Source organism: Homarus americanus, unplaced genomic scaffold (genome assembly GCF_018991925.1).
Source record: "Homarus americanus isolate GMGI-L3 unplaced genomic scaffold, GMGI_Hamer_2.0 scaffold23578, whole genome shotgun sequence".
Classification (NCBI taxonomy): Eukaryota; Metazoa; Arthropoda; class Malacostraca; order Decapoda; family Nephropidae; genus Homarus; species Homarus americanus.
This window is the reverse complement of record NW_024733231.1, coordinates 9,926,892-9,945,533: the sequence shown is the minus strand read 5'-3', so window position 1 is coordinate 9,945,533 and position 18,642 is coordinate 9,926,892. Positions and strand designations below refer to the sequence as shown.

The 18,642-nt window shown below is 40.9% G+C and overlaps 1 protein-coding gene across 1 annotated transcript in view; it reads left to right on the top strand.

The window, feature by feature from the left end:
- LOC121869749 (probable E3 ubiquitin-protein ligase HERC1) overlaps positions 1-18,642 on the top strand; it is a gene marked incomplete in the record, with an annotated part of 301,592 nt that overhangs the window by 156,655 nt on the left and 126,295 nt on the right. Inside the window, 6 exon segments of the mRNA XM_042371322.1 lie at positions 1,078-1,244; positions 1,952-2,075; positions 4,275-4,460; positions 9,420-9,647; positions 9,853-9,987; positions 15,497-15,647. Of these exon segments, the coding sequence (XP_042227256.1) occupies positions 1,078-1,244; positions 1,952-2,075; positions 4,275-4,460; positions 9,420-9,647; positions 9,853-9,987; positions 15,497-15,647 (991 nt within the window).

Below are 18,642 nucleotides of genomic sequence, written 5' to 3'. Positions count from 1 at the left end.
AAGTATATGTTCATAATTCTTTCCTACTAATACAAGTACAGTGCTGCTGCTGCTTCAGTATCATTAAAGAGTCTGAGTGTTACTCGGCAGATTATCCTGGATGATTGGTGTTCTGTCTGTGTTGTTTATGTTGCTGTGTTGATAATCACCTGTTTTCATGCCGACATTGTTTATAGGTGAAGCAAACTGTTGGAGGGACGGTGTGACAGCATGCATACCGTACTTAGCTGGTGGAAAGAACTGACAACAACAACAACAAGTATTAAAGAACGTCAAGAAGAGTGGACACATGGGCAGACACTACTGGAAACCATCTTATTCTCCCATATCTCCTACTGTAGTGGCTGACTGCAGATTCGAATAGTCATTTCCTGAGCAGACTTTAGCCAATGCTACTTGAAGATTTGCTCATCAGAACTTGACTTATGTAGTTCATGCTTGATGGTGCAAGAGCTTGTGTACCCCATTTAATGAATTAATATTTCCATTTTGTGTACCCTGACAGGTGGACCTATTCTATGGCCACCTCGATCACCAGATTTAGATCCTCTTGGTGATTTAAGATGCCTAATTATACTACACAAGTGCACGCACATGTTGAATTGTAGCAACAAGAGTGAGATAGTTGTGAAACTCTGGGAAACTTAGAGCTTGTGAAAACCACTGGTGCAACATGCTGAGTCATTCATTTATGTACGTACTAGGAAAGAACTTTGAACATTTTCTGTAACGAAGTAATTGTATCACACTGTGCAGTGTTTGTAAAAAATTTAATAATGATTACAGATTAAGTAATGTGCTGCATTTAGCTCACACTTCCTCCAGACCATTCATGCACTATAGCTCAAACTCTATTAGTGTCTCCACCTATGTCAATATTTTTTTTTACTTAACTTTCAAGAATTTTCCCTGAAATTTATGAAACACATTTATGATCACCCTGTATTAGTGCCCCTAATATGTGTACAGTACTAGGAGTCAGAGTTTATGGTTATATGTTTGATATTCAGTACATTATTGTGTCTATATTATGTGAAAGAATAGACTTTTGTTGTAATAATCAGTTTTGTATTGAAGGGGTTGATGACCGGGAAGGACAAGACAGTTACCAAGACGACTGTGATACTACACGTCAGTACATAGACTCCCAACTTGGTGGCACTCACCCTCAGCATCTACTTCGGCTTCTCTCTAACCTTCATTCACATCTCTTGGCTTATTGTACACATCACCAGTCTGAGGAGGTTTGTATAGTCACTATGATATAGTTTGATTTGATATATTATACAGTTGTTGAAGGAACAAGTCTGGGAAAGAAGCACACTCAGACAGGTGGTCCCCCCTTTTATTCCGGATCTTTGAGGGTTCACTGTATATATAATACAGCATGCCCTTCAAATTTGCGAATTTTTATTTTGCGGTCCTCTATTATTCGTGGATGACACCCTGGATGTACTCAAGAATGTCTGTGGGTAGTTTTAAAGTTGTTGGCATTTTCGAGGACGGGACAGGGAGCCATTCGTTCTAGAGACAGTAATTTCCTTTACCTGTATAATATATATGTGTGTGTTTGTAGACACACATACACACAAAATACATACAAATAAATAAGAATGGGAAAATCATCTCACAAATAATCAGAAACAAATGTATTAAAAATGTTGAGTCTACCCTCAAGTCCACTTTGGTTTTAGTAGCAGGCCTTGTGGTGACCACATCCACCACACCTTAGACTCTACATGTATTGTCTCGACATTTAAAATCTTTCTTACAATCAGTTTTAAGTTTCCCAGATTCAAAATCATAAACTTGGATACACAGCAAAAAGTGGAAAAAATTTAATCAGTTATAGGAACTTCAGAAAAAAGTACAATATAATAAAAATTTATTTTGTAATACTGCACTGAACTGTACTATAAGTTTGTATTATAAGTAAAAAAATTATTCTCAGAATTCAGCAAGTATGAGACTTTTGTACCAACACTTGGGAGAACTGTTTGAGATGTGTGGTGAGCTGCTGAGTCGGACATCAAGGCTTCTTGCCTCCCATCCTGGATTGGCTCATCTCATCCATGGCAAGTATTTTCTTCTTCAAACCTTCAGTTTACAGAATTGGATAAGGTCACATTTTTTCCACATAATCACTTTACTTTTCAACACACTTGGTCCAGCATGGCACAAGGTTATAATCATATGAATAAGATTTCAGTAACACGCACACACACACACACACATGCACGCACGCACGCTCACACACACACACACGCATGCATGCACACACAGAAAAAATCCCCAATATGTTGAAATAAAGGAGATGTAGAATATGATAGGAAAGGGTAAACATTATCCAATATGTAAATGATCCACAGCTGCTTGGTGTAGCAGGACCACACAGGAGGTAACCTATGTACTAGCCAACACACCTCCCTAGTTGTAACTGTGTACTAGCCAGCACACCTCCCTAGTTGTAACCTGTGTACTAGCCAACACACCTCCCTAGTTGTAACCTATGTACTAGCCAACACACCTCCCTAGTTACAACTGTGTACTAGCCAACACACCTCCCTAGTTGTAACCTATGTACTAGCCAGCACACCTCCCTAGTTGTAACCTGTGTACTAGCCAACACACCTCCCTAGTTGTAACCTATGTACTAAGCCAACACACCTCCCTAGTTGTAACCTGTGTACTAGCCAACACACCTCCCTAGTTGTACCCTGTGTACTAGCCAACACACCTCCCTAGTTGTAACTGTGTACTAGCCAACACACCTCCCTAGTTGTACCCTGTGTACTAAGCCAACACACCTCCCTCGTTGTACCCTGTGTACTAGCCAACACACCTCCCTAGTTGTACCCTGTGTACTAGCCAACACACCTCAAGTACTAAATTCCCTTTTCATCTTTCTTTTCCTTTAAGTTTGTCATAATATGTTTGTGTCGCTAACGGTCTCTCATATATTGTCTGGCTTAATCCCTTAGTTAGGCAGGTCTGGTAATATAGGGCTGCACACTAACATGTTTTATGATGCTAGATTATCCCCATAATGTTAAGCAGGGGCAGACCCATGGTTTTATGAGGGAGGATTAAGATTTTGAATAAACGAAAATAAAGTCACGTGATTAATGTCATAAAAGTCGTCATATTGGCTAGGAAAATGTCACATTTTATTTAAATATTAGAAACAAGTGAAACATTATGCTCCACATTCCCACATGCCAGGCGCATTGGTGGCCTAGCTGCTTGGATCGCTTAGTTCATATGCTGCTGCTGTTTTTGTGTACAATTCGTGTTGTGTAGTACTGCACATTACTGCACCAAAACATATTCAGCCAAGAATGCAGTGTGGGGATATGGAATTTTTCTGTGTTTGAGAGTCTTGTGTTACCCAGAAATTGCTCATCCCCGGGAAAAGAGCTGTGCGCCAATTGTTCCGGCTAACGGGGATATCACTTTGATGTTCTGGTTATAGCTGTAAGTAGTGTCAACCCCTGGAGCTTATTGTCTCTGTCTTCCTCCTTTACCAGCTGGCTGTAAGCACCAGAATCACCCATTCCATTGGTCTTCAAATGGAATTTTATAATGAACCATGGATTGGGTGACTCAGATCCCTCCCTCCTCCTGTAGGTGCTGAGGCAAGGTGGAAATTGGTGAGTTGTCCAGTTTGTGACTAAAGGCAACATGGATCTTAGAACACAGGTGTGTTAATGTGATGGAATTATTAACCTCCATTTTTATGGATTCCATATCCAAGATGTTCTCCAGAGAAGTAACTTGAAGGTTTACTGTACAGTATACAGTTCTTTCATGTTGTTGCACTACTTTTTCTTATACACCCTCACCTTGCACATTCATGCTAATTTGTATCCCACCATGGCCAAATTTCCAAAAACCCCGAATTAGCAGAATAAGCATTATAAATAGGTGAAAATTTACTAAAAAGGTTTATTGACATATTTAGGCTTGAATATGGAATTTATTAAGCTGTCATAATGATTGCATATTTTCTTTAAATTTCAAAACAATTAATGTAATGTTTTTGTCAGTTTCAAACTAATTTTTTGTGAAACGAGCTCGGACGAGCAATAAACAAGGTAAGTGGGCAGTGGTCAGAAAAATAAATGGATTTGCGGAAAAATAGACTTCTGAAACACGACTTTGCTGCGTCAGGGTGTAATTTATTCATGTTAATGTTGTTAAACATATTGTCACGTGATCAAGTGTGATTATGAGCTGAAGGAAAATTGGGTAATTGAATATTTGATGTATTGCAGACGTTGTGTATCGCAGCGTGTGTGGGTGGGTGTTGGCCCACGTGGTGTACGCCTTGCTGCTCTTCCCAGCAAGGTTGGTTCGACCGCTTCTAGGACCACTAAGAGCCATTCTTCCTATCCTTGACTCTACAAACCGAACAATAGCATCAGTCACTTCCTTTACTGATCAAGAGGATGTTACATCAGGTAAGTTTCCCTAAATAAAGTCATATTTGTGCAGATCTGTGAGGCATTAGAGACCTATAAGAGTTTATATGAAGGTCACTTGTTGAAGCTACACAGTGGGTACAGTATATAGAGAGGGTAATACAATACTGTGTATAATTAAAGTACAGTATTTCAACAGCAATTGTTGGGAAATTAGATGGTATGTTTTATCTGTGTACAGTACAGTATAGTGATGGTTGTGTCTAGGTTATGAGATGATATGTTTTATCTGTGTACAGTACAGTATAGTGATGGTTGTGTCTAGGTTATGAGATGATATGTTTTATCTGTGTACAGTACAGTATAGTGATGGTTGTGTCTAGGTTATGAGATGGTATGTTTTATCTGTGTACAGTACAGTATAGTGATGGTTGTGTCTAGGTTATGAGATGGTATGTTTTATCTGTGTACAGTACAGTATAGTGATGGTTGTGTCTAGGTTATGAGATGGTATGTTTTATCTGTGTACAGTACAGTATAGTGATGGTTGTGTCAGTACAGTATAGTGATGGTTGTGTCTAGGTTATGAGATGGTATGTTTTATCTGTGTACAGTACAGTATAGTGATGGTTGTGTCTAGGTTATGAGATGGTATGTTTTATCTGTGTACAGTACAGTATAGTGATGGTTGTGTCTAGGTTATGAGATGGTATGTTTTATCTGTGTACAGTACAGTATAGTGATGGTTGTGTCTAGGTTATGAGATGGTATGTTTTATCTGTGTACAGTACAGTATAGTGATGGTTGTGTCTAGGTTATGAGATGGTATGTTTTATCTGTGTACAGTACAGTATATTGATGGTTGTGTCTAGGTTAGAAACGTGGATCACTGTTTCTTCATTTCGTCATGCTCTCTAGTTATGATGTACTTTACAGTGAGTAAACAGTGAACTGTGAACCTCGTGTTGTTAAGAAGAGAGATTGTTCCCTGTTTCTTGTAGAGTTAAATTTAACAAAGGAAAACACACACAACAATTTACCTCCTCATTTTCATTAGACTCCTTGAAAGAACTTGTTAGTATGGAATTAGATTGATTGATTGCCTCAGGGATTGTTTACCCAGCTGTGTCACCTAAGAGTGCTGCATATAATGCCCAGTTACCACAGTGTAAAAGTGGGGTGACGACAGGAAAATCATCCAGCCATTAAACTTGCTCCTCATTTGTCTGATGACAACTGGGATACAATGCCTTACCAGTTATGGAAATGTCTTTAAATTACTGATGATGACTTACAAAATGTGTATTATTTATTATTTCTATAATTAAATGAAAACAGTTAACCTTCAAGCTTTCTGGGCAGTGGAGTACTGTCCGTTAATTACTGGGCAGTGGAGTACTGTCCGTTAAGTACTGGGCATTGGAGTACTGTCCGTTAAGTACTGGGCAGTGGAGTACTGTCCGTTAATTACTGGGCAGTGGAGTACTGTCCGTTAAGTACTGGGCAGTGGAGTACTGTCCGTTAAGTACTGGGCAGTGGAGTACTGTCCGTTAATTACTGGGCAGTGGAGTACTGTCCGTTAAGTACTGGGCAGTGGAGTACTGTCCGTTAAGTACTGGACAGTGGAGTACTGTCCGTTAAGTACTGGGCAGTGGAGTACTGTCCGTTAAGTACTGGGCAGTGGAGTACTGTCCGTTAATTACTGGACAGTGGAGTACTGTCCGTTAAGTACTGGGCAGTGGAGTACTGTCCGTTAAGTACTGGCTGTCCGTTAAGTACTGGGTGCTGTCCGTTAAGTACTGGAGCAGTGGAGTACTGTCAGTTAAGTACTGGACAGTGGAGTACTGTCCGTTAAGTGGGCAGTGGAGTACTGTCCGTTAAGTACTGGGCAGTGGAAGTACTGGGCAGTGGAGTACTGTCAGTTAAGTACTGGACAGTGGAGTACTGGGCAGTGGGTACTGTCTGTTAGAGTACTGGGCAGTGAGTACTGTCCGTTAAGTACTGGGCAGTGGGTACTGTCCGTTAAGTACTGGGCGGTGGAATACTGTCCGTTAAGTACTGGGCAGTGGTACTGTCCGTTAAGTACTGGGCAGTGGAGTACTGTCTGTTAAGTACTGGGCAGTGGAGTACTGTCCGTTAAGTACTGGGCGGTGGAGTACTGTCCGTTAAGTACTGGGCAGTGAGTACTGTCCGTTAAGTACTGGGCAGTGGAGTACTGTCTGTTAAGTACTGGGCAGTGGAGTACTGTCCGTTAAGTACTGGGCGGTGGAGTACTGTCCGTTAAGTACTGGGCAGTGGAGTACTGTCCGTTAAGTACTGGGTGGTGGAGTACTACGTGGTGGAGTACTGGTTGGTGGAGTACTGGATGGTGGAGAACTAGGTGTTGGAGTACTGGGTGGTGGTGTACTGGGTGGTGGTGAACTGAGTGGTGGTGTACTGGGTGATAGAGAACTAGGTGGTGGAGTACTAGGTGGTAGAGAACTAGGTGGTGGAGTACTGGGTGGTGGAGTACTGGATGGTGGAGAACTAGGTGTTGGAGTACTGGGTGGCGGTGAACTGAGTGGTGGTGTACTGGGTGGTGGAGAACTAGGTGGTGGAGTACTAGGTGGTAGAGAACTAGGTAGTGGAGTACTGGGTGGTAGAGAACTAGGTGGTGGAGTACTGGGTCGTGGCATAGCTGGATTAAGTGTTTTGGTAGGCCACTAAATTTCCTGAAGCACCATTATGTGCCTTATTTTACCTTCACGACCTCCAAACATTACGCCAACACTGTGCGTGCTGCAACCTATGGGTAACAGCAACTAATGGGTTAGTTGACACTGGTAGAGACGCTGAGATGTCTGTTTTATTGCGGTTTTTGCCTGTTAAATCTAACAAATATACTCGTTCTTATTAGACTTAGGATAATTATGGATTTGCATATGTGCATAAGCAAATGCTTATTTTAGCATTTTTTGGAGCTTAAGTGCATATTCATTATTTTTCTGTTTCATAAGGCATAGTTTTGGAAAATTCTAAGGTATTATGATAAATGCTTCAACCTGTTTTGGCATTTAGAATTGTAATACGGTATCTAAAAGCAATATACATTGGGTACTCACTGATGTCATAAATAATGATCGTACACCACCTTCAGCTGCTAGAGAGGCATTATCTCAAAAAAATTAATTAGGTCAATTAAAAACAGCAGTCTTGAGCGTCATATGGGATGACATTCTACAAAGGATTAATATCGTGAACAAGGCACTGCAAGAACCAAGGATAGAAATTTGTACAGTAGTAAAACTTTTTGACAGTTTGATTGCACAACTTTGTGTGTATTCATGAGAAGTTTGATGAATTTGAGGCAAAAGCTCGTGACATGACTACATCTGGATATAAAGAAACAAGGACTTGATCCTCAGGACCAGGAAGTGCTAGCAACAGATTTCGAACACAGACATTCATTCTATTATTGATAGGTTGCTGGTCGAAATGAGGAAGCAATGCTCAGCATATGAAAAGCTCGAGGAATGATTTGGTTTCCTCCTTGATTCCTCACTATCAAGGGAAACAATTTCAAGCAAAGCAGGTGAGTTGGTGAATGTCTACAAGGATGACATTGAATCCGTGTTCACTGAGGAGTTTCTGTTGTTTAAACAAATGTTTCCCAACACAAGTCAGTGGCAGCATTACTGAAAACTCAGGTAACCAAGGGGCTGGTCAATAGCTTTCCGAATGTGAGCATAGTTTTTAGAATATATTTGTCAATACTCGGTAACAGCAGTGAAGGTGGGAGGTCATTTTCCAAGCTTAAAAGAATTAAAAACTGTCTAAGATCTACGATGGGCCAGAGTCGCCTATCATCACTGGCGTTACTCAACATAGAGAGAGATTATGTTTAAAAGTTGGACATTCAGGACATTATTGAAGACTTTGTCGCAGCCAAGAGCCGAAAAGTGTGATTTGTATGAAATTAGAATCACTGATAAATTGATAATAGTAGTTGAATTGGGTTACTTATTATTTTGAGGATTGATAAAAACTCTACATTTGTTTTGCAGTATGTCTAAGAATAAAGTTGCTCATTTATTCATTTTGTGATTATTTACACCATTGTGACTTCTACTCAATCATAATTAGTTTCTGGCAAGTCAGGTTTAAAGGATGTCTAAGCAATAACCAAGCAGATACTAAATTAAAGTTTATAATCACTTAGTCTTATGACTACAATCAATTTCTCTCCTGTCAAATTTTTCGATTATTTTCCTTTACCCTGTTGGAACATAAAGGTTATTAGGCCAGACCACAGTGAAAATACATACATTATATCTCAAATTTCGTAGACCCCTTAAACCTTCGTAGGCCTTGGGTACTGTGCCCACTTGATAATTCGGCCCTGGGTGGTGGAGTACTGGGCAGTGGAGTACTGGGTTATGGGGCACTAGGTGGTGGAGTACTGGGTGGTGGAGTACTAGGTGGTGGAGTACTAGGTGGTGGAGAACTAGGTGGTGGAGTACTGGGTGGTGGAGTGCTGGGTGATGGAGTACTAGGTGGTGGAGTACTGGGTAGTGGAGTGCTGGGTGATGGAGTACTAGGTGGTGGAGTACTGGGTGGTGGAGTACTGGGCAGTAGAGTGTAGGGCAGTGGAGTGCTGGGTGATGGAGTACTGGGTGGTGGAGTACTGGGTGGTGGAGTACTGGGCAGTAGAGTGTAGGGCAGTGGAGTGCTGGGTGATGGAGTACTGGGCAGTGGAGTATTGGGTGATGGAGTACTGGGCAGTGGAGTATTGGGTGGTGGAATGCTAGGTGGTGGAATAATGAATGGTAGAGTACTGAATGGAGCAGTAGTGCAAATGGTGGAGTACTGGGTGATGGAGCAGTGTAAGTAGTGGAGTACTGTAATGGGCAGAGTACTGTACTAGGTGGAGGAGTTGTGTAAGTGGAGTTATGAGGGCTGGAGTACTGTACAAGGTGGAGGAGTAGTGGAGTGTGGTGGATGATCATGGCATTATTACAGAGGTGGACACCCCAACTCCAGACACAGTCAAGAGTGTGGGAGGAGGAGTGGTGGGGCGTCAGTGGGCCTGGCTCTTGGACGTGGAGCGAGCGTGCGGGCTGGTGGTTGGACGGTGCCTGGAGGGAATGTTGCTGGGGCCGCCTCTAACATCCAATGAGTTGAGGAGCAAACCTTGGCTCTCCATGGAACTCTTCTCCTGTGGTTTGGCTGTTGAAAATTTATGTCCAGGTGAGATATACAGAACTGTAATTACTGTATCACTGAAAACTGTTACAGTATAACCTGAAGTATTGTATAATATTCATGTTATGTTAAGGATTTGGTTCTTTTTAGGTTATATATGTTGTTATAATTCCTGTTTCCTTGATATGAGGTGAATTAAAAGTCATTCTTCATCTTGATGTGTCATTTCTTAATCCATTTCCTTTAACAGAAAAAGTCAGTGTATCCATTGGTCATATATTGAGTATATTGGAGTGTGGGAAGGAGGTAATCGTGGAAGCCTTGCATAACTTTGCTTCAACCTACACACAACTCACAACCCCTCTCATCACTGTTCTTGAATCAAGTAAGTTTTATTAATATGTGACCTGCATAAGATAGACTGCCTACCTCATCTGTGGGTTACCAACTCCTCAACTTATGGTAAATTATGTTAACATTAAAAAATTTTGTATTCAAAATAATTGATATTTGTATATACTGCAGTGATGAAGATATATCCTAAAACATCTTGATTTACTTTCGTGTTATACGAAAATTTATTACATGAAATTGAGATGGTGACTACACCTCGATAATGACAATGAAGTCATTGAGCCTTTAAAGTCTCTGATATGAGCTCCATCTCTTCTTACTACACCTATTAATTACCTGTGTCACAAGTAGCCTACCCATCTAGATTAGTCTCTTGTAGGAGCTTTCTGGAGGGATAAGTATGATTCTATGACTTTTTGTTTCATTATTGATTTATTTATCACCTGAGCTTATATGAGAGTGACTCCTGGATATGTCCACCTCAGACTCAGGAGTCAAGGAAGGCCTAAAGCTACACTATACAGTATTACCCCGCTTTACGCGGTTTCACTTTACGCGATTTCTCATATACGCGGTGCCTCACCAGAACCGCCAGAACCGAACTTTCACTTTCCGCGGTTCATCTACCCATATACGCGTGAAGTATAATTTTTTTTTTTATTTAGCTCATAAAATTCATACAAATTACCCGGCCAGAATATAATTTACATTGCTGGAATTCTTACAATATGATGATCATTTTGAATATAAACATCATAGCTTTTGCATTAGACATACAAATTTTAGATCTAATGTTTACTCTGAGTAAATATGTTATCTTTTGTGCAAAATATATGACATTTATATTCAAAATATTCCTGGTCTTACAAGGAATCCAGCAATGTCAATTATATTATCCTAACTTTAGTCTGAGGTATTATTTATTACTAAAAAGGTAAATATTATGGTTTTCCCACACATTTATCTGGTAGGGAGGGTTGGTGGGGGGTGGAGGGGAGGGAGGGACCGACCGACCATCTGGCACAGTGTGAAGAATATTTTTTTTTTTATTAACTGAAGATATTTGTTTTAGCTCATAAAATTCATACAAATTACCCGGCCAGAATATAATTTACATTGCTGGAATTCTTACAATTTGATGATCATTTTGAATATAAACATCATAGATTTTGCATTAGACATACAAATTTTAGATCTAATGTTTACTCTGAGTAAATATGTTATCTTTTGTGCAAAATATATGACATTTATATTCAAAATGTTCCTGGTCTTACAAGGAATCCAGCAATGTCAATTATATTATCCTAACTTTAGTCTGAGGTATTATTTGTTACTAAAAGTTAAAATTAGTTTTTTCACCCAACATTTCTCTGGTAGGGAGGGAAGGTGGGGGGTGGGGGGAGGGTTGGGACCGACCGACCATCTGGCGCGGTTGGAAGAGGGGGGGAGGCAAGGTGGGGTACTTTGATTGACAGATAGTGTCGTGAAGAATATTTTTTTTTTTATTAACTGAAGATATTTGTTTTAGCTCATAAAATTCATACAAATTACTGGACCAGAATATAATTTACATTGCTGGAATTCTTACAATATGATGATCATTTTGAATATAAACATCATGGATTTTGCATTAGACATACAAATTTTAGATATAATGTAATAATTTGGTTTACACAAAGCAAGTATTTTATCTTTAGTGCAAAATATATGAAGTTTACATTCAAAATATTCCCTGACCTGCAAGGAATCCAGAAATGTCAATTATATTATCCTAACTTTAGTCTGAGGTATTATTTATTACTAAACGTTAAAATCTAGTGTTTCACCCAATCATTTCTCAGAGAGGTAGGGGCCAGTGAGCTGGGAAGAGGGGGGATGATTTGAGTCTATTATTTGAATGGACATTAACCTGGCGACTGTATTAACCTTAAATATTAATTGTGTGAGCATACCATCATAAAATTTAGATGTTATTTTTACTGCAACATAGGTATTGTGTCAGAAAAAGTGGAGTTTGGGGGTCGGGCCAGTCTATTGGAATTAATCCCATATGTTCTGTTGTTCCATTTACGCGGATTTCACTTTCCGCGGTACCCTGTGGGTTCAATTGACCGCGTAAATCGGGGTACTACTGTACTATGTATTTCCACTATAACCTGGCTTGTAAGCCATGCCCCTCATCTTTAGCTACAAGTAGCTGATTGGTTCATAGAAAATGTTCGTGTAGCTGTCCATTTATTCACAATAGGTAAGCAGATCTCTTATTATCTAAAATAATGTTTAATAACTGGACTATCAAAATGCAAATGATTTCAAGGCATTAGCACTTCAGAGAGATGTTAGAAAAACTTAAATATTTATCATAAAAGGTCGAAGTCAAAGATGATTTTCACTTTCGAATTAATTCTTTTCATTATTTCTGGGTGTTGTACCAAACAAAAAGCAAACAGAAACAAATGATACCAAAAATATAGCACAATAGATAATGAACTACAGCTTGTACAGCTGTATATATACCAAATAATTTACTATATAGCTGATACAACTCAGTATAAATACGCGGAGTCTGGGGAGAGTTAAAACGCTCAGGAGAATAGCCACGGGACTTGGCGGTCACATTGATGGGGTGATCAACCGACAGTGACAGATCAGCTGGACACTTGATTCGTACTGCCAGTACGATAAAGCTGGCCTTAGACACACACATTAACTATACCACTTCCATCATTGGTAGAGATTTTTGTTCATTTTCACCAAATGTCTTGATACATGATGACAATGTTAAACCTCTACATCGCTTCTTAATACTTGGTACCATATATTATTACTTGAATCTTGTCACAATGCAGTATTTAAGATGGGGAGATGACAAGTTAGTGGATAAAATATTTAATAATCTGCTCGTTGGTGTGAAAAATGTTTTTGTTGGTTAAGTACCACAGCGCTGACATCTGTTGTCAGTTAGAGTTGACATCTGCTGGCTGTTGTGCATCGAGATGAGTGATATTCCCACCAAGTCCAGTGGCTGTTCCCCTGAGCGTTTTAACACCCCCAGACTGCCCTTATATAAGTGTGTATTTATATCGAGTTTTATATATATATATATATATATATATATATATATATATATATATATATATATATATATATATATACAGTTGTACCCCACTTAACGCGGTCAATTGAACCCAGAGGGTCCCGTGTTAAGTGAAATCCGCGTTAAGTGAACAACAGAACATATGGGATTAATTCCAATAGAAACCGGCCTGACCCCCAAACTCCACTTTTTGAAGGCACATACCTATGTTGTAGTAAAAATAACATCTTAATATTATGATGGTACATGCACACAATTAATACTTAAGAGAAATGAACAACATAACATATGGGATTAATTCCAATAGAGACTGGCCCGACCCCCAAACTCCACTTTTTCCGACACAATACCTATGTTGTAGTAAAATAACATCTTAATTTTATGATGGTATGCTCACACAATTAATATTTAAGAGAAATACAGTCGCCAGGTTAATGGCCATCCAAATAATGGACTCAACTCCCACTCTCACTACACTGCCGGCCTTCCTCTCAGAGAAATGGGGGAAAACCACTAAATTTTAATAAATAATACCTCAAACTAAAGTTAGATACAGAGACTGACACTGCTGATTCGAATATTTTGAATATAAATGTCATATATTTTGCACAAAAGATAACATAGTTAATTTGAGAAAAATTTTTATCTAAAATTTGTATGTTTAATGCAAAAATATGATGTTTATATTCAAAATGATCATCAAATTATAAGAATTCCAGCAATGTAAATTATATTCAGACCGGATAATTTGTATGAATTTTATGAGCTAAAACAAATATCTTCAGTTAATAAAAAAATAATAATCTTCAGGACACTATCTGTCAATCAAAGTACCCCACCTTGCCTCCCCCCCCTCTTCCAACCGCGCGGTCAGTCCCAACCCCACCCCCCACCAATCCTCCCTTCCAGAGTTTTTAACATTTAGTATTAAATAATACCTCAGATTAAAGTTAGGATAATATAATTGACATTGCTGGATTCCTTGTAAGACCAGGAATATTTTGAATATAAATGTCATATATTTTGCACAAAAGATAACATAGTTAATTTGAGAAAAATTTTTATCTAAAATTTGTATGTTTAATGCAAAAATATGATGTTTATATTCAAAATGATCATCAAATTATAAGAATTCCAGCAATGTAAATTATATTCAGACCGGATAATTTGTATGAATTTTATGAGCTAAAACATATCTTCAGTTAATAAAAAAAAAAATAATTCTTCACAGGGTAACAGATGGTCGGTCGGTCCCTCCCTCCCCCCCACCAACCGTCCCAAGGAGATGTGTGGGATAACCACTAAATTTTAATAAATAATACCTCAAACTAAAGTTAGGATAATATAATTCACATTGCTGGATTCCTTGTAAGACCAGGAATATTTTGAATATAAATGTCATATATTTTGCACAAAAGATAACAGTTAATTTGAGAAAATTTTTTATCTAAAATTTGTATGTCTAATGCAAAAATATGATGTTTATATTCAAAATGATCACCAAATTATAAGAATTCCAGCAATGTAAATTATATTCTGGCCGGGTAATTTGTATGAATTTTATGAGCTAAAACAGGCAGTCAGGCAGGGTGGGACAAATCTAAAAATAGCGTCTCGAGCCGGACACTCACCGCGTATATGTGGAAAAAATCCGTGTTAAGTGAAAGTTCAGCTCTGGCGAGGCACCGCGTATATGATAAAACGCGTTAAGTGAAACCGCGTTAGGCGGGGTAATACTGTATATATATTATTTCATTTCACTTCATTGGAAGAAGGCTAAATCCTTGGTCTTCAAATTTTATTCAAAAACCTAGTATTACAAAACTAAATTATAGAGTAAAATGCGTGTTAAAGTTTTATATGCCCATTTTCCCAAGTAGAAGCACAGTAGCCATCACGTCTGGAAGAGCACTGAGTGAACATTAACCCCATGTTGCCTGGGCTAGGGAGTCGAGGACATGGATGGGTAGTGTCTGGAGTGAGCCACCAGTGTCATCATAGCAACTGCACAACAACACAGCCATAAGCTCACCTAAACATCCTCTGATGTCGGACAGCTCTTTATGTGTTTTCCTCTCAAACATCACATGATGTCCGCCAACACTTAAGGGTTTAGCTCCGGCACAGAAGCATGTGCTGCCACCCCTATCTCTCACTTATATATGAACAACTGTACCAGTATACAGATAAAATAAAGGTGTTATTTCTTTCATGGAGAAGGCAGGAAGGTTACTGAGGTCCAAGGGCCCTTAAACCATATACAACACCAGTGGCCCAAGATGTCTCTCCTGGGTCATGCCCAGGGCCCCAATTATGCAAAATTTAGTGAAGGTTCGGTGTAATTGATTTTCATGCTGGAAACCTTAACATTTCACCTGACATAATACAGTTTCATTGTTTCAGAATGTTGCTGTGTTGACTGACATATTCTGCCATATTTCAGAGAGTCAAGTGATGCTGTGGATGGATGAGATGGCATGTGGTGAGGACTGGGACACTTGTGAGGTGAAAGAAGATGTCCTCTTAGACATTACCACACAGTTACTGCTCTCAACATTCCTCATGCACACCAGTATCTCTCAGACACAACTCGGGTATGTTACATTGTAAACTTTGGTCAAAAGAATCAACAACAGAATAAATGTAAAAATGAAGAACAATAAAAAATACAAAACAATAAAATAAAATATAAATCTTAAAGAAAATCTGTGGCAAAATTTATAAAATTGTTGTTCTGAACACAGAGAGAGAGGGAGGGACACAGAGAGAGAGGGAGGGACACAGAGAGAGGGAGGGACACAGAGAGAGGGAGGGACACACAGAGAGAGGAGAGAGACACAGAGAGAGAGACACAGAGAGAGAGGGACAGAGAGAGAGGGACACAGAGAGAGACACACAGAGAGAGAGAGAGAGACACGGGAGAGTGGGAGGGACCAGAGAGAGAGAGAGAGAGAGACCTAGAGAGAGAGAGAGAGAGACAGAGAGAGAGAGGGACACAGAGAGAGTGGGAGGGACACAAGAGAGAGAGAGAGAGAGACAGAGACAAGAGAGAGGAGGGAGGGACAAGAGAGAGAGAGAGAGAGAGAGAGAGAGAGAGAGAGAGAGAGAGAGAGAGAGAGAGAGAGAGAGAGAGAGGACAAGAGAGAGAGAGAGAGAGAGACACAGAGAGAGAGGAGGGACACAGAGAGAGGGAGGGACACAGAGAGAGAGGGGGGACACAGAGAGAGTGGGAGGGACACAGAGAGAGAGAGAGAGAGAGACACAGAGAGAGAGAGAGAGGAGGGGACACAGAGAGAGGGAGGGACACAGAGAGAACAGAGAGAGAGAGAGAGAGACACAGAGAGAGAAGGAGGGACACAGAGAGAGTGGGAGGACACAGAGAGAGAGAGAGGGACACAGAGAGAGGGGGGGACACAGAGAGAGAGAGAGACACAGAGAGAGTGGGAGGGACACAGAGAGAGTGGGAGGGACACAGATAGAGAGGGAGGTAGAGAGAGGAGGGACACAGAGAGAGAGAGGGAGGGACACAGAGAGAGGGAGGGACACAGAGAGAGAGGGAGGGACACCACAGAGAGAGAGAGGGGACACAAGAGAGAGAGAGAGACACAGAGAGAGGGAGGGACACAGAGAGAGGGAGGGACACAGAGAGAGAGGGGGACACAGAGAGAGAGGGGGGACACAGAGAGAGAGAGAGAGACACAGAGAGAGAGGGAGGACACAGAGAGAGAGGGGGAGAGAGAGGGGGGACACAGAGAGAGAGAGAGAGACACAGAGAGAGAGGGAGGGGACACAGAGAGAGAGAGAGAGAGAGAGAGAGAGAGAGAGACACAGAGAGAGAGAGAGAGAGAGAGGGACAGAGAGAGAGAGAGGGACACAGAGAGAGGGAGGGACACAGAGAGGGAGGGACACAGAGAGAGGACACAGAGAGAGGGAGGGACACAGGGACACAGAGAGAGAGAGGAGAGGGACACACAGAGAGAGAGGAGAGAGGGAGAGAGGGGACACAGAGAGAGGGACAGAGAGAGAGAGAGGAGGGACACAGGAGAGAGTGGGAGGGACACAGAGAGAGAGAGAGAGGGAGGGACACAGAGAGAGAAGGAGACTAGAGAGAGAGGACACAGAGAGAGAGAGAGAGAGAGAGAGAGACACAGAGAGAGAAGGAGGGACACAGAGAGAGTGGGAGGGACAGAGAGAGAGAGAGAGAGAGGGACACAGAGAGGGAGGGACAAGAGAGAGAGAGGGACACAGAGAGGGAGGGGACAGAGAGAGAGAGAGAGAGAGAGAGACACAGAGAGAGAGAGAGGGACAGAGGGAGGGACACAGAGAAGAGGACACAGAGAGAGAGGGACACAGGAGAGGGACACAGAGAGAGAGAGGGACACAGAGAGAGAGAGAGGGACACAGAGAGAGAGAGGGACACAGAGAGAGGACACAGAGGAGGGACAGAGAGGGACACAGAGAGAGAGAGGACACAGAGAGAGAGACAGAGAGGGACACCCACAGAGAGGGAGGGACATAGAGAGAGAGGGACACAGAGAGAGAGAGGGACAGAGAGGGAGGACACAGAGAGCGGGAGGGACCAGAGAGAGAGACACAGAGAGAGGGAGGGACCAGAGAGAGAGGGACACAGAGAGAGAGGGAGGAACCAGAGGGAGGGACACAGAGAGAGAGGGACAGAGAGAGGGAGGGACACAGAGAGAGGGAGGGACACAGAGAGAGAGGGAGGGACACAGAGAGAGGGAGGGACACAGAGAGAGGGAGGGACACAGAGAGAGGGAGGGACAATACAGTGATATATCTCTATTAGCTGGAACAATTAGTGCAGAACACTTACGGGAATGAGAATGAGACGACTCTCAAAACTAGAAAAAATCCCTCGTTTCCGTAATTTTTCAGGTACCGGGAAAATTTTCTCGGAAGTTCCGGAAATTGCGCAGTACGTCATATCTCAAACCTGGAAAAATATCCTCCATCCTCGGATTTTTTCTGGGTACTGGAATTTTCCAGAAAGATAAATTATTTCATCTCTCAAAGCTGGAAAACACATCCCCCACCCTTGGGATTTACCGGAATTCATGGGTTCCAGGAAAATTTTCCAGAAAATGGACCCCTCATAAAATTTAAATTCCAGCTATTGGAGAGTTCCAGTCAAGAGGGATTCCATCTAACGAAGATATTACTATAGTCGTAATCATAATCATGAAATTGTAAAGTAATCATAATCGACTCCATTTGTGGAGGAATCATAACATGTTTGGTATATACAGTACAGTACAGTACAGTACAGGGAGTTCTGCTATAACGCGTGTTTTGACAACGCGAATTGGCTCTAACGCTATTGATGAATAGAGGAACAATATTTGTAAAACGTGAACGCGTTTGCTCTAATTTGATTCCAGTGATTCCACTCGAACGGGTGTTGTGGCTTGGCGCGGGGTTATGCAGTGTTTACAGTTCACGTTCGACATCACTTGTTCAATTGATTTATGTGTTTTGTTTGTGAACAATTGCAGAAATAATTTATGTAATATTTATGTATACAGTATACCTGTACAGTATATGTAAATTGTAAAATTTTAAATAAGAGAG